We start from the raw sequence: 26,824 nt of genomic DNA on the forward strand, positions 1-26,824 counted from the left end.
CTAAGAAATTTTATCTCAAGTATCCTGATTTTCTTTTGCTCCTTACAATAGTCAGTGGTGGAGCTAAATAAAATATGTACATATAAAGTGTTGATAATTTCTGTAAGAGCAGTCAGTTTACATTCATTATTCACTTGTCTGTTTTGTTTCTTTTTTAATTCCACAGATGTATTTAGTGATTTTTCCAGAGGGGACTCGTTACAATCCAGAAATACCAAAAGTCATTGCGGATAGTCAATCATTTGCTGAAAAGGAGGGTAAGCAAAAAAATTTTTGAAAGAATTCTTTTCTTACAGTGCTAACATATATAAAATCGCTACCTAATATGAAGTTCATCTCACCTTAACTGGACCTGCGTGGTTGGTATTTAAAGGTTTAGAATAGTATAAACTACTGTTTCTGTTACAGAGTAAGATTGTAGTAGTTAATATACAGACATTTCATGCATTTCACAATATACAATAGTAACAGTTCTCCAGAAGGCTCACTGTAGTTCCTATCTAGAGCTGTTATTTGCTTATTTTCTTGCTCCTTGAGGTTGTAAGAATTGCCTACACTGAATCAGGGCACTGGTCCATCTAGGTCAATATTGTAGCTACAATTATAGTTGTTAGTTGATATAAAGAGTATTTTGCATAGAGCTTGTTGTGCCTTAAAAGAAAGAGTCTTCCATCATTTCACTTTTAATTAGTGTTAATACTCCTATGGCATTTTGGTTTTGTTCCTCTCTCACCTTCCACTCTCGCTGTTCCTTGGTTGAACTTTATTCTGGAGTAGCTTTGATTGTTGGCATTGTCTCTATAATCACAGATGGAATTACTTCATCTTCAGAAAGGCTTGCAAAAAACCCAAGAGTCCCAAGATTTTTCATATTTTCTCACATCATATGCACATAAACTTTAAATCCAACACTTCGGTGAACATGTTTCCTGTTTTTGTTTTTTCCTGTTGACCAAAAGTGAAATAATTCACTCTAAAAGTAAACAAAGAATAACAAATAGGTCTGGTAAATTCATCTCTGTGACACACTGAAATGAATTCACAAGTCTGTGAATCGGCCTGTTGATATAATCAAGCTATTAAGTATTGTTAACTCTTGTCCAAAAGGATATATGCTTTTCTTCTCCTTGGGAAGAATGGAATTTGTTTGCGTGTAAGAGCAGGAGAGCTGAAGTCATAATGTATTTGTTCATCACTTCAGTTTCCTGTCGGAAATGAAAGTCAAATGTTTCATTTAGGTTGGTGGTTCCTTGAGAGTTCAGAGGGAGGGGGCTGTTCAATAGGGGTTTTTTTCCTCACCTTCCTTTTCAGGGAAAAGGCTCTCATTGTTTTGCTATTATTTTATTTCACCTTTTAATTATATCTCTGCAGTCTGCAAAATGGAAAACACTATTTTTGTGCTTTCAGAGCACCTGTTTGTTTGTTCTACTGTTTTTCTCTCTGTTACTGGTCTGTTTTTATTTTGCAGTAATTACTCCTTTTAAAAACTGACTAGAAAAAAATTATTAAACAAGAAACATCTCCAATTCTGTTGCAGAATCCTCACAATCTCATTCTTCCCACTACTAAATTATATTGTTGTTAGCCACTGCCCCACTTTTTATGTGGGGAGAATGGGAAGTCTGTGCTACCCTGGGACCCTGCTCCCCTGCATGTCCACAGGTTACTCATGGGAACTGGAGCATCCCTCGTGCAAGTGTGTTGAGAAGCAGGGGCTGACACTGAGAGCAGAACCAGTTCTGAAGGCTAAGCCTGGAGCACGTACCAGTCCAGGACACATCCCAGCACGGGATGGGGAGCTCCACATGGCTGCTGGCTGGATGTGATTACAGCTCCCCAGGGTCCCACCCTGCTGCTGTGCAGTGCTGCTGGCCCTGGCCTGTGGCTTGCCCTCAGTGTCCCCATGGTGCTGGCTGGGTGCTGGGCTGCAGCGTGGGAGCCATGAACCACGGGCAGGCTGAGCAATGGCCATGCTCCATCAAAAACACACCTTGCCATGCTTGTCCTAAAGATCCAGGAGACTCCTTACTTCCTACACTGTTAGGTAGAATAGAAACATGCAGTAGTTCTGCCAGTCATAGGAATGAGGAGAACATACTGTAACCTACGGTTTAAATAAAATTGCACTTCATTCTTTTTGGGGATATAATGAAGTCTAATAATTTAGTCTTCTGTTAGTAAATTTGTTATAGAGCACAGTGCTTCAGTGTGGGCCTTACCAACATATAGAGGAATTTGTTTGTTTGTTTTGTACCTTGAAATTATTTTTTTCCCTACATTTTTGCTCAATTTTATGTTGAGAAAATACTACAAGTGTAATACTGAGAAAAATGCTTAAGAAGAATTAAACAGGAAACCCATGTTAGAACCAGAGCTATTGCCCCCAAAGATAACAAAGCTATTCCTAGAGCACAAGCATAACTCAATGTTTATTATGCTGTCTGAAATACTGGTTTTGACATTAGTGTGTGTATATGTTTTATTAGTTTTGCAGAGAGGAAGTATAAAAAGGTTTTTGTGGGATTTTACTTTTACTCCCTGTGAGCTGCATCCTCTTCTAGGGAAGATGCATTGGTTTAGGTCTGAATCGTGGTCCTGTGCAGGATACCCCAAACACTACAAATTTATTGGTTTAGTAGAATATAAATTTTATCAAAATGTTAACAAATGATGTTTTCAAAATTTGAAAACAAATCTAAGTAATCCAAAGCCCTTCTACTCCTAATATTACTAACTCTGAAAAGTCAAAGCCAAAGGGACGAGAAACTTTTTAAATTTAACTTGGCTTGTTTATGCTGAATGGAGAGAAAACAATCTTCCCTGGTGAAAGGCGTTTTTGGAATTTTGTATTAATGTTTGATTTCTAACAAAGGTCATTTCATCAAGCAAACATTTAAGGTATGCATTTATTATCCTCTTTGGTTTTATGCAGAAAAGTTGCTAATGTAAATATTTTTTAATGCTAACTTTATCTTGACAAATATGCTTTCTGCTAAGATGTTTGTGTATGCAGGATATGCTTATCTCAAAATTGTTTTGCAGATCATGTATAAAAGAGGTATTTCGATGGAGCTAATTGAAAATGTTTCCCTTCTAGATCTTGGCATTAGTTTTCAATTGTATTCTAAAGTAATTCAAAGTATTCAATATCCGTAAAAGTTATTTAGAATTGCCTCTAAAGAAAATAGATTTTGGTGGTATTTATTCTACACTTTCATGAAAGCAGGCTTGGTCTAAAAGTGCTCAGTGAGATGTGGACAAAGAATATAGTTTTTAAAATGTGCAGGTTGTGGACCTTGAGTAGCATTTGAGACTGATCATTAGAATGAAGTAAGAGTCTGTGTTAGTAAAAGTTATCCTTAGGAAATTTAAGTTAGGAAAACAAGAAGCTACGCTGTAGGTATTCTGTATGTTGTGTCTCCCATGTCTTGCTGTTGGCTGGTCCTGCTCTTCCTGAGGAGACTAGTTACATTTCCTGTATACTTTAGCTCATGGTAACAGAAAAACACTTTCAACAAGTGCATGCATTTTTATAATACTGCTGAGTAAATCAGCTGAGTCCTGTTTCTGTAAGTCCATGGAATACTAGCATACAAATGGGTGAGCTCTCCCACCATTTGTTATTTTGTAAGTCTCTGGTTTCAATATGCAAAGCTCTGAATCACTGGAGGCATTCCAGAAAGCTGGTGGGAACTCAAGAGTTGGGTGAGTACTTGGGACACTGCACGTAACTGCAGAGCTTTCTATCTTCACTGCACACATTCACATGGAAAAGGAAAGATCTAATTAGTCTAATTAGTCTAATTCATCGGTTTTCACCCTGGTTTCAGTTTTTGTGTACTTGAAAGTTGAGTTTCATGTACATGGTTTCATAGGGAGGGGAGAGAGGTGTGAAGACCTCATGCTGATTCTGACATCCACGTTCAGTGAGCAGTTAACTTCTGTTGATGAAATGTGGTTAATGCTAATGTAGAGTACAGGTAGAGTATTCTTAAATTAGAGCTGAGAAATTTTACTGTTTTCTTTTAAAATATTGTGTGTACACATTAGGGATAGAAATACAGATAACAAAGTCCAACTCTGAAAATGTGGATTGCCTGCCTGGACTGAACAGCTCTTTGAGTTTTTGGCCTGGATGAAGGAAAGAGGATGGCAATCTTCTACACAAAGTTATACTTAGCTACTATTATATGTTACTTCACCCTGATGAAGTCAGATAAATTATGTTTTGTTTAGCCTCTTTTTGTTATTTTGTGTTTAGATGAAAAATTCAGTTCTATAGATGTTAATGGTTTGGGCCTTTGTACTTGCCAAAGTAATTACTTTATTTGGTTTTCATGCAGACTTTCTAAAGTAATTTCTGCATCTTACAATAATGTAGTAAATAGATAATATTTGAAGTATCTTTGTTTATCATATTTCTTCAGATTTTCTATTTTTTTTAATGTCTATCATTCAAAAATTCAAAGAGCAAAGTTACAGCTTTTTAAGGTAGAACATTACAATATTAGTAGTATCTGGTTCATTTTCTTTGGCATTTAAAATAAAATCTCATGACCTTAAATACTTTGACAGAGGGTCCTAACTATATTGCACAACATTAAAAACAGTTTAAGCCCAGTGTGTTTTGTGAATTGGATGCAGGCAGCTTGCCAAGGTAACTATACTGTAACTACTTGGATTTAAATTGTATTATGTTGATTTTAGCAAAGATCATAAGTAATTGCAAGAATATGTGGTAATGTTTTTATAAAACAGATTTTTTAAAAGTATGTGCTGAACTGGTGTTACTGCATGTTTATCATTCACTGTAGTATTTTTGAATAATGGATTATGGACTTTATTGATTTCGATGCATACTCATACTGTACTTAAATTATCAAGAGTTCACTGACAGCATGTGGAATAGGAGTGGCTTAATCTACATTTGCACTTCACGGCTTGTTACTGACCATCTTCATCACCAGAACTGGCCATGGATTTAAAAACATCAGCAGTTAATAGTCACAGATACTTAATGTAATAATTTTTCTAGGTGATTCAATTCTCACTGAATTTTTGCTTTTTCTTCTTCACAATAATAGCTTTATGAAGGGGAAGATGAGTTGGGCAGGAAAGGAATAACAGTGTTTTTAGAATATGTTTGGGAATTTGGCTCAGCAAGAGTTGTGTTGAGTGTCATGTCCACACTAATATCATTGCTGACACAGCACGAGAATATTCATTGCTTCATTTATAGAGTAAACATTTTGAAACATAACATAACATAATTAGCTGTTTGATGTAACAGTTCACAAGCTAAGAAAACACTACCACTGTGTTATGCTTCAAAATATTTACGTGGTCCATATAACATTTTGCATAGACAGTTATCACTATTGCCGGTAAGGCATGGAACAATGGCTTCAGAAGGAGTGCTGATAAACAGCCTTTTATCTTTGCATTCAGACAAGGAGATTCTTAGCAAATATTAAGATCAAGATAGTGATTTATATTAAAATTTTCAGCTCTTAAGAATGTTAGAGTGGTGTAGAAACTAGCATGACCTTACAGTGTTCACTAGATATTTTCATAGTTTTAGGTCAAAGTATGTTTTACCCAGCAAAGGAGTTCAGTACAAAATCAGGACATAACATTTAATCTTTTGAATTGATTTTGCAAGCAGAAAAGTATCAAAAGCAATGCCACAATACTTTGGTTTAGAAAAATTTCCTGTTCACCCACCAGGAACCAGTGAATTTACCAATGGATGGTTCTTTAAAAATGGACTGAAGAGTAAGCCAATGAAAAATAGGCTTCCCTGTGAGATACTGATACTTCCCTGTGAGAAAGATACATATAGAAATTTTTTTTTTATTCTGAAAGTCCTTTCAAGTAAATGTGGAAGAGCTGTGTTCAGGTCAAGAAAAGGCTTGGAGTTTGGGCTTATTTGTTTGCGTGTTTTAATTTTGAAGGTTATTGTATATTAAAATTCTGGAAAGAAAACTAGGTTTACACTTTTGAGCCCAATGTGTTTTTATGTTCTTAAGTATGCTCTAAATGGAAGTGGTCAACTGAAGTAAACATGGATATGAAATACTGTTGTTAAGACATGTGGAGTGATGTTAAACCTGATGTTCTTGTGTCCCTGACATACCAATCTCTGTGGCTTGGCCTGGAAAAGTTAAAGATAAAAGTTGATTTCTGTCACTATGAGTTTGTCAGTAGCCAAGTGAATTGTAACAAGTTGTTTGCAGGGAAGAACAGATTTCCTCCTTGGTTTTGGTTCTCAGTGCTGTATTTCCCCCCATTGCTGCTAAGTTTTCTGCTGGGATCGTGAGTAGGATTCAGTATGTTCACTAAATTGGTTTGTCCTAGGGAAGTAAAATACTGGATAAGCATTAGGTGTGCTTAAAATTCTCTTAATTAGGTGTGCTTAAATATCTGTCAGATCTGTTACTGATGCAGAATTTCAGGAGGTGATGCTATTTTTGTTTAGTATTTCTCAGATAATTTGCTTTTTTTCTTAACCTCAGTTGGACTCACATAAGCAGTAAAGAGAGGTGTTTAATCACTCATGAGCCATATTGAAACCATCACTGTTTCTAGTGAGAAGTTGTAAAAAACGCCCACTTACTGAGCAGTCTTCCTACTGTTAATGTCCTTTAGGATTTCTATTTAATTTTCTAATGTGTTCAGTAGAGAATAAGCAGTGAATACACATGCACAATCTTTCAACTGAGAATTGAGATTGAGAATAAACCTCTTGTGATTTTGGATGGAGATGCTGACATTCCTTTTGTAAATGTAGTCCAGTTTACTTTCAAGCACTGTAATTCTTTTTCATTTTTTTTTCATCTAGGACTTGCTATACTAAAGCACGTGCTGACTCCACGGGTGAAGGCAACTCATGTAGCCATTGACACAATGAAAGACTATCTGGATGCAGTGTATGATGTGACTGTGGCTTATGAAGGTACTGTGGACCACAAAGGGCAAAGAAAACTGGCACCATCTATGACAGGTGAGTCGAGGCCTGTGGGAGATGCTGTAGCCATATGCTTGTTTATATACAGAACCAACTTCAGGTGCTTTGAAATGCTCTGAAGATAATCTCCACAGCAATTCAGCCATCCTACAGCCCCCTGGTAGGGCATTGTTCTAGTCACTGGGCTTTACAGGAGTTACCTGTGACACTCCTGCCCTCTGCTTCCCTATTCCAATTCTAAACACAAGTGCCCTTTGCAGTTAAAGGGATCTTGGAGCCATAGGCAGCAGATTCCATTTACCTTCGTGCTTCTTCTAGCACTGGGATTGGCATCTTAAATTCTCTCTCTCTTCCTCTGCTGTGCTGCATATATGTACATGAACACATGCACATCTAATTGCTGAAGTGCACATATTTTAAAGGGAAAATGCATAGCAGTAGTATTTTACTGACAAATTTTCAAATTGCTGCACACATCCAGTAATCTTACAAACATTCAACAGCATTTTATGCAAGTGGGCTTTACTTGCTTTAGTATTTTAAACCACCTACAGGACAAGAAAATTAGATAGATTTGTTTTACATTCCTTGAGTAATCTAACCAGAAAATATATTCTGGAGTTTCTGCTGGGGAAAACTCAGGAACAGAGAGCTTCAGGGTTTGTTGTTTATTATGCTTGGTGCTAGACTTATAATTTATTCTTAAGTAATTTGCCTGCACTGTTACTGGACTGCCGAATGTCACCTTTCTTTCCATTTGTAGTTGTTGTATTACTCAGCTGTATCTGTGACTGATTGTTTGTTCTGGTTGGATCAAAGTTGCACTTTTGAGTCTCTCGCACTACAAATACCAAGTGAGAAAAAACAGCTACAGTACTTTCACAGAGCTCTCCAAATTTTTGGGCAAGGGATCAGTGTCGACTGAGGACCTGCAGGGAACTTATCTAACTCTCTGCTCCTCAGCTTACCCAGTGTCATTGGGACTTGTTCCTTCTGCTGCTAAAAATAATTTGTAGTGCAGCTGTTTCCATGTTACTTCATTAGCAGGTGTAACTCCTTGAGTCACATGCACTGCTTCCCAGGTGCTAGTTGATTAGAAGTTCTGAAATTGTCTATTTTTACATTTTCATCCTGTTTAAAATTCTTTTGGTAGGTGAGAAGCAAAATTGTCAACACTGTATTAACTCAACGATTGTATTGTACTGTAATGTCTTAGGATGGTTTTATTTTATGTACATTTTGTTCCTAATGAGCAGTTTTTTATGTCAAGGGTTCTTTTTATTATTTAAAGTTATTTTATTTTCTTAAATGCCTTCTGACCCTTTTACAGTACCTTTGGAGACTGAGCAGCCTCCTTGTTGTCCCATCACCCAACCACTTCTAAGACTCTCTTCAAAACAAATAGGATTGTTTCTCCTTCCCTGTAGCATATCTTGTTTCATGACTTAATTACTAGGCAGTTTCAGCCATTCTCATGCTGAACTTCTCACTGCCTAATGGTTAATTAAACTATTAAAATGTCATTACCTAATGATAAGATGGCAAATGTTCAAATTCCTTACAAGACCTCTTCACCTATTGAACCTTATGGTTTACATGAAGCATGATATAATTACAGAAGGGTAACCAACAAGCTGAATTTCCCTGCTGGCTGTTTTTTGTGTTGGTGTCAAGCAGGAATCAGATGCTTTGGGGTGGCCATTCTACATCCAGCCTTTTGGAGCCTCCATGGCAGCAGTCCAGGCATATCTTTCAGCCAGGCTTACTGTTAGGGCTGGGGTAATTACTGGCTCAGCCTTGGGGTAAAAATAAAGCAGTAATACAGAATGAAGTGCAGCCAACCAGCTGTTACCCCTTACAGAGCAGATAAATGATATATCCATGATAGATCAACATTGCATTCCATGCTATTGTGGCAGTCACATGTATTCCATATAATATAAATTATGTAGATTAAGAACACTTTATGAATTACAGTGTGGAACGTAGTTGTCATTCTTTTAGGCTCTCCAGACACAAAGTGACAGACAAACAATTTCTGTTCTAAGGGATCAAGATCATTTCACATTTGTTATGCAGAAGTTCAGCAACTGGTCTGTCAGGAATATAACAAGAATTGAATTAGGCATACTTATGCATTTAACATTTTTTAGCATTATTTCTCTTTCACAGTGCTAAAATGAGTTATGCACACATGAAAGGGACATCTTATTTCATATGAACATTTCATATTTGTGTCAGTGCTGGTTGAGAATTTTGTTTTTCATTCTCATCAGAATAAAATGGCAGTGCAATCCTGGTAATTTTTAAAAGATAAGGTTGACATGTCTTTTTCAATCTAGCAACACTGATTGAAATTTATTGCATGGAAAACAAACTTCTGATAAACACAACTTTACTTGAAGACTTTATTTCCCATACTATGACATTTCCCATGTGAATGAAATCTGAATTCCACACAGATAGTGTTTATTGAAATACATTTTGCTTTCAGTTCTATAAATCTCAATTCCTCAGAAGAGCCTCTGCCATTTCAGGAAAAAGCCATACTTACCTGGGACATCATCAGCTCTTGGCTGTTGTCTTCAATAGTAAACAAAGTGTGTTAAAAAGAACATTTTAGTGAGTGTGAGGAGAAGCAGCACACTTTGTCTGAGAAATTGTGTTAACAAAATGTGAATGGGGAAAAAAAATCTGCAGAAGAAATGAACTGTTTTTTAAATTTTGTAGGATGTAACTTTTAGTCTAAATAGTCTTAGCAAAATTTAATTTTTTTACTTCTTTTTTTAACTCCAGCGATCTTAAATGTACTGTTGAGTTGCTCAATAGGATAAAAACACAGCATAATATATTAGCAGCTGGAAGATAGACATTTCACCATAAGAACAGTTGAATGCCAGATATACCTGATATAGCATGGTGCCATTTTAGAGCGGGCAAATTATTGTAGTATATACTTTCAAATGTGTTGAGCTTTTTGTCACTACTTATGCATGTTACTATTTTTTGCCACTTTCCAGTGGCAGGTTTGTTTTAGGACACATCAGATTTGATTAGTCTTCATCATGACTAAGATTAGATTAGCTTTATGCAGATACATGGCTTTCTACTGTTGCTTCACATCCAGTTGTAACCAATGGATGGAATCTTTTTCCTGCCATTTATTCATTCCCTTCATTACAAGTTTGGATGTTGTTATGTTTCCAGTGGAAGTTTATCTGGCACATGGCAGCCTTTCTAAAACAGCAATTTCCCACAGGTTTCTCCCCTCTCCCTAGTCCTGAGGATGGCTTGAGCAGATCACTAATGACAAAACATCTTGGTCCTGCTTGGGGAGGACCATGCTGCTAGGCAGAATTTATGTGTGGTCATTAGAATAGGATGCAAATAATCACATGGGCAATGTGGCACAGCTGAACAACATCTCAGGTACTGAAGTCTGGAAGAACTATTTAGAAGGAAAAAGGAAGGGGAGAACCTGTGCTGAATTTGTTGATACTGTTTTAATACACTGTCATCAAGTGAAAAGCAGAAATAAGCTTGGGAAGAAAGGATGAGAATGTAGTTTTCCCCCCTTCTGAATAAATGTGCTAAGTGTTCACATCCAGCTTTGTCTGGTGTTAAGGGGCAGGTCTCATAGGATGTGGGAACTGTTATCATTCTTGCACCTGAAAGAGTATTATGTACACATCTACATCTTTATTATTCTGCCTGAAGGCTTTAGCATAACCAGATGGTATTTATCTGGCCATTGTAGATGAAAGAGTGTGTGAAATAGCAGCATGTGACAATGATAAACACTGAATAAAAATAGCAAGTACATATAGACTCTGTCTTAAAGAAGTCAAAGGAATTCTTGAGAGCTGTTGACTCTGCTGTATATCAGTTCCAGAACAAACACTTTGAAAGCCTGTGTGCATGTGCATTTCTGAAAATCTGTACATCACTTTGATCAGTATAATTTAAGGAGGTCAGACTGGCCTAACTGCCCTTGGGGAAGATACACTTTTCCAAAAGCTTGCACTTTTGTTAGGACCCAGTTAGACAGGGAAGTACAAGACTACAGAAAATAAACTGGAGCAATAGAAAACAGTCCTTCTGAACTGTGGCACAAATTTGTTCACACCCATTGTCTCTCAAGGTCGAAAGAATGATAACAAGCACATGGTTACAGATGTGTTGAAAGAATTAAAAAGCTAAATTATTAAGCAGATAAACATTAACAGAAGTACAAAACAGTCCAAAGTAAATTTTATAGTTATGAAGTGATTAATAATCTCTTCAGATCTCTGCTAGCTGTCATCTTCTATTGCATGAAAGAATATTGAAGAGTAAATATCATTTATTTTAGAGTAATCAAAGAAAGGATGTAGATTAGACCTCAGGCTGAACATTAGCATTGGTGAAATTTGTAAAATGTGTAGAATGGCATTTTAGCATGTACAGTAAGCTTCACACCAAAAGCTTGTCATTCTGCATCTGTTCAAGCAGAGTTTAAGTGATAATTACCTTTTGTATGTCAATATGTAAAATTTACATTGAGGTGTTTGGAGGAATTTTTATGACACTGTTTGGCAACATTGGGGGTTTATCGGGTTTGGACTAGATGATCTCCAAAGGTCCCTTCAAACCTTGAGATATCCTATAAGACATTTTCTTTTCAAGGAATACCCTGTTTTTATTTTGTGCAAAAGATAAAATAAAACTTCTTTAATAACATGATTTTACCAGGTACCAAGAGGTAAGCTGTCATTCAGTTTTAACTAAATGCATTTTCACTTGTCTTCCATAGGACTAGAGCTATTATTTTAGACCCTCTGTAATTCCCTATTAGAAGTAGTTTGAGTGACATGAAAACCTGTCTGTTAATATGGGAATTACTTATTCATAGTGGCATTTTCAACACAAATGTGGGCATATGTATCAATATTCTGCAGATAAGGACAGTCTGGGTAAGGCAAAGTATTTTCATACTCTAAGAATTAAACATTGTACTCCTGGTCAAAAACCACATATCACCAAAGTGCAATTTATGGGAGGGTATGAAAATCTTGATGTAGTTCATCAGAGAAAATGAAGATCAGTCTGTGTCCTTGTTTTTGGATGGATAAAGAAGCAGAGGTGCTACTCACGCTCAAAGATGTCAACTGTGTTTGGAATTCCTGTAGCTCAGTTTCTTGTCTCCACCATCAGCCAATCTTGGATGGCTAAGGAAGAATGCAAGATTCAGGCAACCCCAAATGTGTCTAACTTTTCCCAAATCACAGACACTTGTGGCACTGTATCTGTGTGCTCACACCCCCTTGGTGGGAGTAATGACTCTCTGCAGCTCCTTCCGAGCGCCAGGCATGTGTTCCTCTGATTGCAAACCAGGTTATTGTGTATCTCTGTTATTCCCAAGCAGCTCTTGCTGAAGGTAAGCATCTGTAGTGCATCTGTAGCCTCCCTGGGAATTTGTGATCTGAAAACACATGGTCATCAGGAAACCTCTGCTACACAAGAGGCTCTTGAAAGTATTTACACTGGAGATTCATAAAATTACCCTGCACCCTAGACCTCATGCACATGTGAGAGGAAGCATTCCACTCCCCAAGCAGCCATTTATTTACAAAAGCTCAAGGAACTCCTGATCCTTATGCAAAAGTGTATCTAAATCCTGAGGATAAAAAAAACAACTTTAACTTCTTCACACTGTCAGGTTTGGCCAAAAATATGTTGCTGCTTTGAGAGTCTGTGTTTATTTTTGGGGGTTTTATGCATTAGAGTCCTTTTCTTCTACTCTGTGGTGCTGTTCTCTGTTTATCAAAACAGACTGTGTGAAAGAAAGGCAAAAACATCAATATTAGCAGTACTGGCATAGTTTCAAACAGATCCTGGTTTTTTGCTATAGAGAACATAGTTTTGAATTGGTCCACTCCTCATATCTTTTGTAGCCTTTTTTTCTTAATTGCATAGTTTGAATTTTTTTTTTTTTCACTTCTGAAACTTTAAAAATGTTCCAGGGAAGATGCAGGTGTTACCTGAATTTGTTCATTTTCAGTTACCAGTGGTGGGATACCCTTTAGATGTAATCCACAGACCTAACATGATTTAGGTTCTGTTCCTGGCAGCCTATTAATCAAAACTGTTAAGCTTTTGTAGGAAACCTCCTGCTAACTCAGCCAACATACAATATACACATTTTCTTACAGACTAGTACAGAGTCCAGAGTGCATCTGTTAGAATAACAGATTAAAGCCACTCAGAGATTGTTTCAGCGAGCTATAATGTGCAAGTACTGTGAGTCTTAATCAGAGACCATCTTGGAACAGGAAGACAACTTACAGTGACATTATGCTGCTCTCCATTGCTAATATCAGTATAGCAAACTACAGATATAATTTTCTAATAATAATAATTTTTAAAGATTCTTTAGATCTCAGCATCTTCAGGAATATACAGGTAAGTGATTATTTACCCTTGAATTTGCAGGATTTGCTATAGTTCTTATCTGCCATCTTCAGGATATTTTTTTTTTTAAGCTATCATATCCTTCCTTCTGCTTCCCTTCTCCAAAGTGAAAATTTGGTCTTTTAAATGTCTCCTTGTTTGTAAGGAGGTACTTTTCCTCTTTAAATGTTTTAGTTGGTCTTTTCTGTGGCCTTCTCTGAGTCCATGACATTTTCCTTCAGATGCTGAGACCAGAAGTGCACACAGTATTTAAAATGTGGATTCATAATCATCTGTAGAGTGACTCTCTTTTCCTTGTTCTTGATGTCCTTCCTCAAGCTACCCAGTATTTGGGCGATTTGGGGCTGCTGCTGAGAGGTTGGTTTTTGGGAAGGGTCAGCAACTCCCAGATTGTAACCACCAATTCCAAGTTAAGCATCATGTAATCAGGCTTTCAGTTATTTTTTTTCCCCATGTTTGTTTACACTGAAGCTTGGCTGCCACATTTTCACCCTGTTTGTTCAGCTTTGAGGGTTTTTTGAAGTTCAGCCAACATTTGACTACCCAAAAGAGCTCAGGGTCTTCTCAAAGAGATGTGAAAAATTGGAGCATTCACAGTTTGCTCCCTTCTTCAACTCATCAGTCATGAGACAGAGTAAAACCAGGCCTGGCATCAATCCTCAGAGGACCCCAGTCACCAAGTCTTTTCCATCCCTAAGTCCTTCCATTTGCTTCCTCTCCTTTAAGCAGCTTTCGGTTTATAAAACATCATTTCCTCTAATCCTGTGACAGATTAATTTCTTAAATAGCCTTCAGTGTGGAACCCAGTCAGAGGCTTTATGAAAATTCAAAAATATCATGTCCACTGAATCCTCTTTATCTGCCTGGTCCTTGACACTGTTGTAGAAATCCAGCAAGTTAATGGGACAGGATTTCCCTTTACAGAATCCACACCAGATCCTTTTCAACAGACTGTGATTATCTGTGTTTTCAGTGATTTTCTTACAGGCCTGTTATCTTACCCAGTGATATAAAACTCTGGTCTGTATTTCTGTTTTTCTCAGCATCATCTCTAAAGTCCTCATTTGTAGAAGGGAAACTTCCCATTTTTCTGGCACAATGGCTGTTTATAATGATATGTTACACATCTTTGTTTTTAAATTCCACATTTGGGAGCTTCTGGATGAATGCTGTCTGGTCTTGGTGACTTCCTGACATCTGACTTGTTTATTTATATTTAGTCTAATATTTTCTGTTTACTTATTGATCTAGTTCCTTTGAATGATCTGGTACAAAGAATGGGTGTAGGAATCAAACATTTTCAACAAGAAAAAATGGTGAAAGCAGATATATGAGCTTCTCTTGCAAGTCAAATAGAGCACTCTTACCATTTTTCAAGTTCATTTTTAGTCCTCTTAAGTTTATGTTTTCATTTGACATGAGCAGTTTTGTGACTTTTCCTTACTTGGACAAGCTTTCCATTCCTCAAAGAGGAGAAGAGGGTATCATGATAGCCTCCTTGATTTTCCCATTAAAGTTATGCAGATGTTTTTCAGACCCACACAGGCTTTTTCTTTTGCAGTGTTACATGTTTTATGCAAGTTACACGTTTTATTACAATTTTTTTTATAGCCTCTAGGTTGTCTTCTTTTGGACTGTATACTTTAGGGTGTTTTGACATTTTGCCTTCCTTCCCAGTGTGTATTTTCTTTAATTCATAGAATAATTGAAGTTGGAAAAGACTTCCAAATCATGAAGTTCAGCCTTCAACCAAACACCACCCACACCCACTAAACCTTATCACAAAGTGCCACATCTGCTTATTTTTTTAACACTTCCAGGGATTACAACTTCACCACTTTTCTGGGGAAGCCTGTTCCAATGCATGACCACTCTTTCAGTGAAAAAATAGTTTTCCTAATATCCATCCAGCCTGAACTTCCTGTGGTGCAACTTGAGGCCATTTCCCTTGTGCTGTCACTAGTTGCCTAGGAGAAGAGGCCAACCCTGAAGAATTCTGCATTTCTGTGCTGGATTCTTTCTCTACAACACTGAAATTAATTGTATTGTGGTTGCAGAGCAAGACCACACCAGGAACATCTTTTCTTGTGGGTTTTCTTGCTTACTAGCACTTCCAGGAAGTAGTTTTTTTCCCCCTTTGATGTTTTTATCCAGTTGGTTGGGTCACCTTGGTTTGGTTTTATTTGGGATGTTTTTCCCCTGCTCATCCTGCTGAAGTACCAATGCAGTTCAATAAAGGTAGCTGAAATCTCACACTCCTGCCATCAGTCCTGAACTTGCAGGTCTCAGTCTGGCTTCACAGTTTCTGCTCACTATTATTAAGCTTACTTGGAAGTAATTTAATTATATATCTTATACATATTCTAGTAAAATCTGGATTTTCCATCCACAAGGACTTTATTGTGCTTTTGTCTCCTTATTATATAAAGCTAATATGCTTCATGTAATTTTTCATGCACAGTACCTTACCCTCACTTGTACATGCTCCTCTGTCATTCCTGGTAGCCTGGTAGCATTGCCCACTCCTGCAAGCTCACCTGCATTACAGGAGGAGTGATCTCTAGGTGCCAGTAATTCTTGTAATGTCTTCATATTTAGGCTCCTCATGTTGGTACAGAGGCACTTCTGAATCTTGCCCTCACAATGAATTTTATCTACATCCACCTCATGTTACATCCATCTGAACATGTTATTTTTCTGACTTTCAGTCTTGCCCAACTGCCAGTCTCTAACGTTTCAGTTTTTGTGGCATGCTAGTTCCATCCCATTTCTCACTTCAAAACATCCCCCGTCTCCTGAACTGTATCCTCCTTACACTGTGCCCCTCGTGTATGCATGGGGTCACTGATCTCTGTGTGTATGTAAGTCCTTGCACAAGAGGTTGGCACTATTCCTGAGAGCTCTATTCCTCAAGTACAGGCCTGTTTCCTGGCTTCAGTCTGGGTTGCACAGATCCCCTCCACGCTTCCCTACATCTGCAGTGCTCACAGGTACTGGTGCTACTCCTTCACTGCTGCCCAGGCAGCTCCTACATCAGCCTCTGCTGGCCTGGGATGTTTGCTTTCCTGTCTAGGGCTGCTTTGCTCTACTGCTGCTTTATTTTGTTAGAGCAAGTCGTGAAATAGTTTCCTGTCAGCTCAGCTTGGGATGATGGAAAGCATGAAGCTGAGAAACAACACAGCACTTAAATTTATGTTTGTTTTGCTGTTTGATTGTTAATTTGGTGTACAAAGTGAATGGAAGTGGAGAGACGATTTCTTTCTTTGAAGAGGAGATAGTTTACAAACCACTTTGGTAGCTGAACGCTGAAGTCCAGATTAATGCAAGTTTAAGAAGTGGAGAAAGAACCTACAGTTCAGAGGAATGTCTCTGGTGTCATGGTTTTTTGTCTGTAAAACTATACAGACCACAACACACAATGTTTTCTTACTGAAGAGATGTATTTTTACACATTTGAAATGCTACTTACTTAGAATAAATACACATTATTCAGATTTCATTTTCCTGTGATATCACTATTAATATATCACAAACATTACTGAAATCTGTTATAACAGGAGAGATTTGAGGGTTCTTTAAGTGGACACAACTAAGTCAGGCCTCAGTTTGTCCATTCTTAATTTTGAAGGACTTTGGCAACAATTATATTGCAGTGGAAGAGCCAGTGTAGGAGGTTGAAATCTGAGCTACTTTGTTGCTGTCATATTTAAAGTGCATATAAAAATAGACTTCATTAGTAATTGAAAATTGGAATATCTGTTTAAGTGTGACACTGCTGTTACAACTTTCTTAAGGGAAATAACAAGGAAAATAACCTGGAGTGGTGGAATGAATTTATGTGGTTCAGAAGGGGAAGGTGGTCTGAGGCCAGTTGTTTGTCCCTTCTCAGTTACAGATATATCAGTTTCAGAGCTTCTCTCCTCCCTCAGTTTCCCTGGTAATGGTGGTAATTCCAAAGAGAATTAATTGGCTTTTGAAGGTGAGGAGTTGAGAACTGGTAGAATTTTGTGGAAGCCCCAAATATTGGTTTGCAATTAAAATTTCCATGGATTCAATTCCTTTCCTGGAGGCTGTTGCACCTTATTTATTAATCCCAGGGCTGCAGTGATTCCTGCTCTGAGGCCCTGTGTCAGTGTGAATCCTGTCCCACCAAAGGAGGGATACAGTGTCACAGCTCAGGAACAAATAGTGCTCAATCCACTTTTATTATTTTCAATTCCTTCCTTCTGCTGTGCTTGGTCACTAGAAGCATTATAAACATTCTGTGCTTGTATCTGTTATTCAGCCAGATATAAAGTTTTATTAGGAAATTATCTCCCACACGAAAGTCAGTCCATTTGGCTCCCACACAAGTTGTTAGTGTTCATTTAACCCAAATTGTACAAGGTTCTTGACTAATGCTGTCCCCAACATAATGTTTGCTTGTAATGCATGATTTGCATTTCTGTTTTGTCTCTTGAAGGGAAGTTCAGGCTTGCTTGTTCCTGCTGTTAGTTATAACAAATTCTGGCAAGTTTAGGAATCTGAAAAGCCTGTCAGATGTTGGCCTTAAGGGCTAGTGTCCCTGAAGTTGGATGTAATTTGTGCATAATAAATTGCTTCAATAAGATTTTGTTTCTTAGCTTAATTACACAAGTCTTTTGGGAGTTAAGCTAATGTGAAATTAAGGGTCATGGGACCACCACAAACCTTTGGAGGTTATGGTGATAAAATCCAGCTGTTTCTTCTCACATTCAATATGTCATCCTTATCCAATGGTGTTCTTATGTGGTTGCTGTGACACTGCAGATTGGGGGAAGTAAAGTTGGGTTAGTTGCATTAAACACTGACATGAATTGGATAATTAAATACTAGTTAGATTACCTGACTTAGTTGACTGCATGCATTACAGTTTCATCTGCAGATGTCTTGACTACCCAGGCTTTGGATAAAAGGACATAAAATCGATGTGTGGGGATCATGACCTTCCCCAGGTAGCACCTGAAGCAGCAGATCACACAGCCCTGAGTGAGGCTGAACTCAGGCAAACTCAAAAGGGAGGGTGAGGCTATTAGGGAAGGCATTGGGATTCACAAAGGTGGGGGAAATAATTACAAAGTTTAGGGGATAAAGATATGGGGATTCAATTTCGAGTGTTTGAAGAAGAGCAGATTGGGAAGTGGTAAGAATCAGCGTGCATTGGAACTTGGGCCTAAGGTGGAAAGCCAGTAGCAACACTCAGATATTTGAGGAGGAGATTTTGTTGCCTCAAATATTATTGCTACACTTCAGCTTTGGTGGGAAAGGTGTTTCTTTTGAAATACTTATGCCTTGAGTTTTGATTGGTTTATAGTTTTCCTTGCTAATTTATAACTGAGTTATAAGTAACATCAGTAAAGACTTGTTGGTTCACTATGCAGAACAGCCCATCTGCAATGAAGCAAAAGAAACATATACTATATAATGCACAGAATGTTTTGAATATCTTTTAAAGCTGGATCTTCAGCTCTAACTGACTATGCATACCATAGATGTTTTTTATAGGAGTCTAGTACAGAAAAAGACCAGATCATCTGCTTCCAGGCATTTGTTTTCTGGATACAGTTTTGTATATTGCTAGAATGTTCCACTTAATAGGTAATGCCACTCAAAAGAGGATTTGTACATCATGAACAGTATAAGCATTTAAGACATGGATAATACATCTGTCCTTTTAACATATTAATAGAACAATTTTAGGTGCTCATATACTCAATGACCTTCACATAATGGCCTGGGTAGTATCCTTAGAGAAACAGCCCTACAAAATCCTGTCTTCACATTAAAGCAAGAGAAAAAAAAATTATTTTAGATAACACTGATTTCATTGTGGTTAGTAAAAGCACATGAAAATATCCACATGTACCATCATTCTGAGTCCTGAACTTGCCATCTTACATACTTAACTGCTGTCTAATAGCTGTAGCTAGGAGAAGGGTCTACCAGAAACCTCTTGGCAGCAGCTGTGTTTGCTGCTCCATGGCCAAGAGATGGACTCATGCCTGGATGGAGCCTTCATCCAGCTCTCCAGCTGATGGTGGGGCCATGTTGTTCTCTTTATGCTGTGGTTTGGTGAAGAGCTCTGTGCACGACATCCAGACAGAACCACACACAGCACCTTACAGATTTCTGCATCCAAGTGCCTCAAGACCTTAGGGATCTCTTTATCTCTTCTCCTTCCCTCCCCCTCTGCAAGCACACACACACATTTGCATGAGCAGGCTTTTAAAATTCCTTAAGGCAATTTTTAGTATGTGATAAGGACTGTTTTTACAGCAAGGTCCTTACAAATCAATAATCCTGTAAAGATGAAAAACAAATAGGGGGATATCTGCTTTGGCAGACAACAATAAAGATGTACATGCTGTAACAATTTATTTGCACATTCATTCCTCCAGATACCCCTTACAGTTACGGGTCAAAGTCTTCTGTGCATCTGCACTGCTGTCCAAAAAATGTCAACAACCTAAAGGGACCACCCAGTCTGTGTACATTTTTTGCCTGTATGTATTGTAGGAAGGCACTTTTCGAAACAGGATGACTATCCAAATGTCTGAGGACTTCTATACTCACATCATGCAAATCTCTGTCCAGGGATACTGTGGCTGCTGCAGTACCCCTTGCTACTGATAAATGCAAATAGTTATCAATCACATTGCACAGGATTTCACATTTAGAACATGCAGTAAATTACAGTAATCATGCTCAGTATTTTTACCATTTGTTAGTTGTAAGAAATCCCACAAGGCCATTTGAGTAATGGAGTTTTGTTTGTTCTTAATGCTTGCTTGGTAAGTTTGTCTAGGGACAAATTGAGGAAATTGGGGCAGGGGGGTGGTAGTTTGCAGTTTGTCTCAAGCTCTGTAAGACAGAAGAAAAATGAAGGGATACAAAATGGAAAGCAGCATTATGTTCTGAGTCTTCTGCCCTGTTACACTTTTTAATTATAGGTTATTGCTTAAATTGAAGCATACTTTCTCCTGGAGATGCTTTGGGAAATTGCTGTAATCCCAGTTTGGTTATACAGCAACAAACAAAATTTAGATTTTAAAAAGGACAAGGCAAAGAGGATTACTAACTTTAAACAAAATTGCAGGATGGATAACTTTATGACATCAAAGTTACTGCGTCTGACACTGTTGAATGAGTATATTGCTGCTGAGGTAGAGGATAATGTTTTCAAGCACAGCCTTTTACAGTCAAAAAAGTGTATTTTAGGACTGTTCTTCCATGCTTTACATGACAGTGGTCTACCATTTCAAGTGTGTAGGCCAGATGGTTTCTAAGCTCAGTGAAGTGCTCAGGATCCAAACATAAGGAGGGAAGGTTTTTGAGCACTGAATTTAGGCTTCCAAGGCATTTACAGTCCAGCTTTTTGGTGTATTCATAACTCAATGTTTTTGTAACTCAGTTGTGTTGTTTGTTCTCTTCTTAGAGTTTCTTTGTAAGGAATGCCCAAGAGTTCATATTTTCATAGACCGAATTGAACTGAAGGACATTCCAGAAGAGCAGATGTACATGAGAAGGTGGCTTCATGAACGTTTTGAAGTAAAGGATAAGTGAGTAGAAATATGGAGAACTTTCTGTTTCAAGAGTCTGTCTTATTTCTTTTAGATTAACAAATATACCCATGATTTTTGTGTTACCAGCAGTGCCAGCTGTAGGACCCTCTGAAGAGAGGTGATATTGGTACTGCCATTGATATGATATGATATGATATGATGCAATGTAATGTAATGTAATGTAATGTAATGTAATGTAATATAATACAATACAATATAATATAATATAATATAATATAATATAATATAATATAATATAATATAATATAATATAATATAATATAATATAATATAATATAATATAATATAATATAATATAATATAATATAATATAATATAATATAATATAATATAATCTTGTGAGCCTTTTGTTCAGGAGGTTGGGATTCCTTGGGTTTTGATCTTCTTTAGATTAAAGACGTGTGAGTCCATGTTCCAGGCAAGATTTATCTGAATACTCTCCATTCATCTTCTCGTAGTTAAGTCCTGTGCAGGAATGTAAGATGCCTGTGGTAGGCAAGCAAGAAAAAGCAGTGTGATTCTGCCTTTGTAATCAGTGTTAAGTTGGAGTGATAGAGGGGTAGGTCTTGATCTAATCTCTTCTGCCAAAATTGTTTACAAATCTTTCATCCAGACAGCGACTGGATAAAAACACAGTTGACCCCAAAATTCCAACCTTCACTGGGGAAACAAGGTGAAATAGAAGTTTGATTTGTGCATTTTTGAATTGTGGCAGAAACAAAGTACCTGGCTTCATCCAGCATCTCCAGATAAGGTCACTAGTGAGTATATGCAGCAGATCCTGGGGGACTTGGTTCTCCAGAAGGACTTTGTGCCTAAATGTAGGATTTAAATATTACTTGAGAGATGATGGTTTAATTTGCCAGATCTGAGGTTCTGCTTAAGGGAGCTGAATCTGTTTACTTTCTAAATCCTTGAATACTTTGAGTGAGACAGATATTTCCCTGGTTCTCCAGTTCTGTTCTGCTTTAATACTGTTCTGCCAGTCTCACACCCCACGGAAGTAAAAAATGTATTCATTTCTCCTGAGACCTTTAAATTCATATAGAAATTAACATGACTATCTGTAAACATGGCACTGTTACTAAAGTGTCTGACACATTTAGGATCACTAAAAAGTGTTTTTTTTCTTTACTTTTGAAAGTCTGAATTTAAGTAGATAAAGATACATAAAATAAAAGGCTGTCCAGTGTCTGTCCCTTTAGTTATCTAGTGAAGATGAACAAAACTGAATCATCTATGTGTCACTGTAAGCACCTGTTCACTGGAACATCTTTCCTGGGACCAAAGCAGTCTGTCAGGCAAGTTTAGAGATAGTTAAAACAAAACCTCATAATTTCCAGACCCATTTATTACTGTTTTTCAAAAGTAGGAGGGAGAAAGTAACTACTAAGCCAATGATGTAGCATCTTACTCTTGAATGTTTGGCTTCCATTATATTCAGTGTCTTGTGAGCCCTTGTTACTTATTAGTTTATTTTATGAAGATACTTCTTCCTCCTCCTTTGGTGCTCAGTGTGTTGTTTTGTCCTACAATATCATCCAGTGCTCTGGGCTTTTCTGCTAAATCCTGAATGAAAAAAATTCTTGTCAACTTCTGTATTCACTGTTGCAGTTGGTCCACAAGGAAAATATGGCCTTAATGCTTACAAGGGTTCAGGTCGAGTATTTTGATGTGTATCATATTTGTAAGCAATACTCATTGTTTGAACTTGTTACAGAGGAGCTGCTACATATTATGAAATCATTTGTTAAAAGGGTTTGGTTAGAAGCATTTATGGATGAAAGTAAGGTTGCTTGAAATGTCTTAAGCTACTGTCTGACTTTGACCATCTCCTTTTTCTCTGCTTATAGGTTACTAATAGAATTTTACGATGCAAAGGATTCTAAAAGAAGAAATAAGTTCCCTGGGAAAAGTGTTCATTCCAAACTAAGCCTCAAGAAAACTTTGCCATCTTTGCTGTTTTTAGGTGGCCTGACTGCAAGTATGCTTCTCACAGAATCTGGAAGGAAACTCTATGTAAAAACATGGATATATGGAACTTTAATTGGCTGCCTGTGGGTTAGCATTAAACCATAAGCAGATGTTAGTCTCCAATCAGTGAAATGTGCAGTCTTTTCTTGCACATTGCACCAAATTTTTTCCTGACTTTATAGAAAAAAAGTGTAAATAAAGCCTTATTGATCGAATATTGGAAATAATAGATTTTGTGACTTAAGCCTCTGTGTGGTTGGTCTGGGGAAAATAAATGTAGATTTTCAAATTTGCTACTGATTTTTGCTGGAATAATGACAGATAAACCGAGTCATATGATAAAATGCTTTCCCCATGAACTAACATCTATCTCTCTCTGCAGATTTGAAGAAGTATGAGGGTGTCTTATGTGGACCTGTGAATGTATTTACAGAGATTAATTTAGGGTATATATTTATTCTTCTGATATTCATGTTGAATTTTTGTTACTCTTTGGTGCATTACAACAGCTCAGTTGCATCTATCCCAGCTGTATCGCAATTAAAATCAAAAGTTTGTTTTCTTTTTAATGTTGCTCTTCAGTTTTCACTAAATACTGTGTTCTTTAAAAGGGACTGTGTAAGCTGGCAAATCATGAGATGTTACCAGAAGCAGAATAAAATGTTCCTGAGAACTCTTGTTCATGGGGAAGAAGCTCTGTTTATCTAGTGCATGATTTTTGATTATATTGCAGTATTAGGTGATTATTTTACATATGCAAAACATTAAATTGTACCGAGCAAACAGCTTATTTTGCGCACCTCGTATTTGTGCATAAAAGGAATGTGTGCTGTGTAAGGAAATGTGAAGTTTTAGTTTCTGGCCAGAGCCCCTGTAGCCTCCCTTGTGTCTGCATCACTCCTTGCACCACGAGCGTTCAGCTGAGCTCACTCTCTCCCATGTGTACGTGCCATAAGCAGAAGTTTCCTGTTACCTCACAATTTTCTGGAAGCAACCCTTGTTGTTTGGGTAGTGCACAGAATCACTGTAACTTCAGGAGCAGTATGGAGGAACCTTCAGGTGTTCCTGCTAAATCTGGAGTCTGTGCCTTTCCCACTAACCTGATTTAGTCTGGTGTTCCGTAGGCTGGCAATCATCTCTGTGCTGTAGTGTCCCACTAGATTCTGAGTCATTCTAGGCCATGCAGACTGCACTTAGGTTGAAGTTATGGGGTTGGTGTATATGATTTGCACAGTAGATAATAGTCAACAAAATGCATATCCTATCAGTAGTTCACCTGCTTGAAAATATACTTTAAAATGCAGAATCAACAAGCCCTATGAAAGTCTGTGATTCCCAAGGCTGGTATATTTGTTGGGGAAAGCAATTTCCTGATCTAAATATATATGTACAGCAATGGGGTAGGTAAGAAGATGTATTTTATCTTCTTCCATTAGGGAATTGGACTCCCTGTATCAAAATTTAAAAACTAGAGTGTATTTTTATATCACACTTGCAAGCTTTAAATGTGCATCTGTCTCTTTATAGCTTCAATATGATTTTTCTTGCTTTAGAGTCCATTGTAAGTTAAACATCTCTTAAAATTATATCTCAGTTTTTCAGATTCCACCATTGCCAGTTAATTAAAGGTTTTACTGTATGGGGTTGGTTTTGTTTTTTTTAACGGAGTGTTACAGAGGAATTACAATTCCACCTTAAAATCATTCAGTACAACTTTCAGTTTGCAGTTCTGTGTCCTTTCATAATGGATTTTGTCACTGGAGTTATTTATATCAGTGATTGATTCAGGATATGTCGATGAACCATTTTAAAAACAATGACTGGGAACAATGTTGAAAAACAGTATTGTTATGAGGCTGTGAAAAAAAAAAAAAAAAAAGCCATTTTATGTAACGGCCAAATGTGCTTACATGTAGTTCTTCCTATTCTCAGCTGACTGTTACCAGTGGGTACAACCAGAAGGCAATGTTCCTATGTTAGTGGGAGTTTTTTCAGTCATGGAATGAAATTTTACTCTGATATGACTAAATTTCTTTGTAACAGCTAAGAATAACATTTAATTATACATCAAAAATAAATGCAAACTGCTTAATTCATTTATAGAAAAATAACTGCTATTTTGGAGAGCCTATTACCTGAAATATTGGATCTCTCATGCTGTTTAAGTACCAAGAATATAATTGACACAGTGCAGCAAACAAACAGGATGTTTATTTTGAACCTTATTCTCTAAGTTAATATTTTTTTTTCATTACCATTAATTTATAAAGTTTTGAAACTGTAATTTGCTGATGTATTTGGCATTGAGAGTATCACATGCTATTTCTAAATATGCACTGATATTAACTTGAAATATTTCTTCATTAAAATAAGAAGAGCCAATGCTCATTCAACTTTTCTGTCCTGTCTGCTTGTTCAATTTTTTCTGCCCTTTCATGTTTGGAATTTGGAACTGTTTAAACAAAGGCTACAAGTTTTAAGTGGTTTTAAGTCCCCTGTGGAAGGACTTGTGTGAGAAGCAGTCAACTGAAAGAAAACAACTGTCCTTTTTTCCCATGCAGCCAGAAATGTGTTGGAATTGATCTGTGCTTGTTCCAATGCAACACACCACCAGGTCACTTGAATTGCTATAGCTTTTCACCCTTGAGCACCTGCACCATTTGCTGCTCGTTAGTGATGTTCATTAGTGTGTAGGACCATGCTTCTGTCTCAGTGGCAATAGGCCTTGGCCTGACAACACTGGCAGAGTGTGGGCAGACCCAGGGGCAGGGAGGAGGTGTTGCAAACAAATACCTGAAGCATATGTTGAAAGCAATGACACCAAAATTGTAGTGATGTGTTAAATCTCAAAAGGAGCTTTATGTTCAAAAACTGCCTTTGCCAGCTCTATCAGTGCCTCTGATTAAGAGCTGTTTGCCTCTCACAAGTACCACTCTGTTCATACGCACAAGCTGTGTGTAAAACTTGCAAGACCATCACTAAATGATAGTTCTACAATGACATCCTTGTGTTTACTTTGGGGAAGGAATTCAGCTGAGCAAGCATGAACTTACTTGATGGAGAACACAAAAAGTGAAGTGACAAAACATTGCACGATGCTAGAGTAAAGAAATTACCAAGGAGGACACGAGGGGCTCCACCCAGATGCTGTCCTTTGCTAACTCCTCTGAAGCATTTTACTGTAATACTTGTTTTTTCTCCTTTCAGTCAAATGTTGCATACCTGTAAAACTTCTTTTAGTACTTAAAAGTTGGCCCTTGATTGTTTTATTTTTTAGCATGCAGAGAATGTATATACTTAATTCAAAGGGGAGAGAGGTAACTATTTTGTGTTTGGGTAATGAAGAGGACCAGGAGCAGGTTTAGGATTTTTGGCTTAGTGCCAAAAGTGAAAACCGATACTTTTCTGATACCATCTCCAAATGAAAAAGCTCTTAATGACAGAAATTTCAGCTATGCAATAGAAAATCAGCTAACAGGTGCAACATTTTGGCACCTGCTTTATAAATGCTTTTCTGTTCTAAATATGGAAACCAGAGTTTGGTCCTAACCTGCAATTCTAGATCACTTTTTAGCAGAGTGGCTCTGATGGCAGGGCTTGGAGCAAACACAGTGGGGTTTCTCTTAGGCTCAATAAATTGTGCAGCATACTTCACTGGGACCACGGAGCTCCAAACTGATGAGACAGGCAAGAATATGAAAATGAGCACAAGACAAAAGAATAAATTGTTACTTTAGTTTGTTTAATGGCAAAAGTCACACAAGTAAAACGTAGCAGTTCAGAGAAGGAAAAGCAACAATAATCTGAAACAAAGATTAGAAACATCAGCTCC

General features: G+C 37.4%; 1 protein-coding gene across 1 annotated transcript in view; it reads left to right on the forward strand.

Moving 5' to 3' along the window:
* The window catches only part of AGPAT5 (1-acylglycerol-3-phosphate O-acyltransferase 5), a 52,462-nt gene extending 27,077 nt beyond the window's left edge, over positions 1 to 25,385 (forward strand). The window contains exons 5-8 of the mRNA XM_079329247.1: positions 167 to 257; positions 6,842 to 7,003; positions 20,871 to 20,994; positions 22,872 to 25,385. Of these exons, the coding sequence (XP_079185373.1) occupies positions 167 to 257; positions 6,842 to 7,003; positions 20,871 to 20,994; positions 22,872 to 23,097 (603 nt within the window). The 3' untranslated portion in view covers positions 23,098 to 25,385. The remainder of the gene's footprint in view (positions 1 to 166; positions 258 to 6,841; positions 7,004 to 20,870; positions 20,995 to 22,871) is intronic.
* Positions 25,386 to 26,824: the final 1,439 nt, after the last annotated feature.

The sequence above is a fragment of the Erithacus rubecula genome (genome assembly GCF_903797595.1).
Source record: "Erithacus rubecula genome assembly, chromosome: 2".
Classification (NCBI taxonomy): Eukaryota; Metazoa; Chordata; class Aves; order Passeriformes; family Muscicapidae; genus Erithacus; species Erithacus rubecula.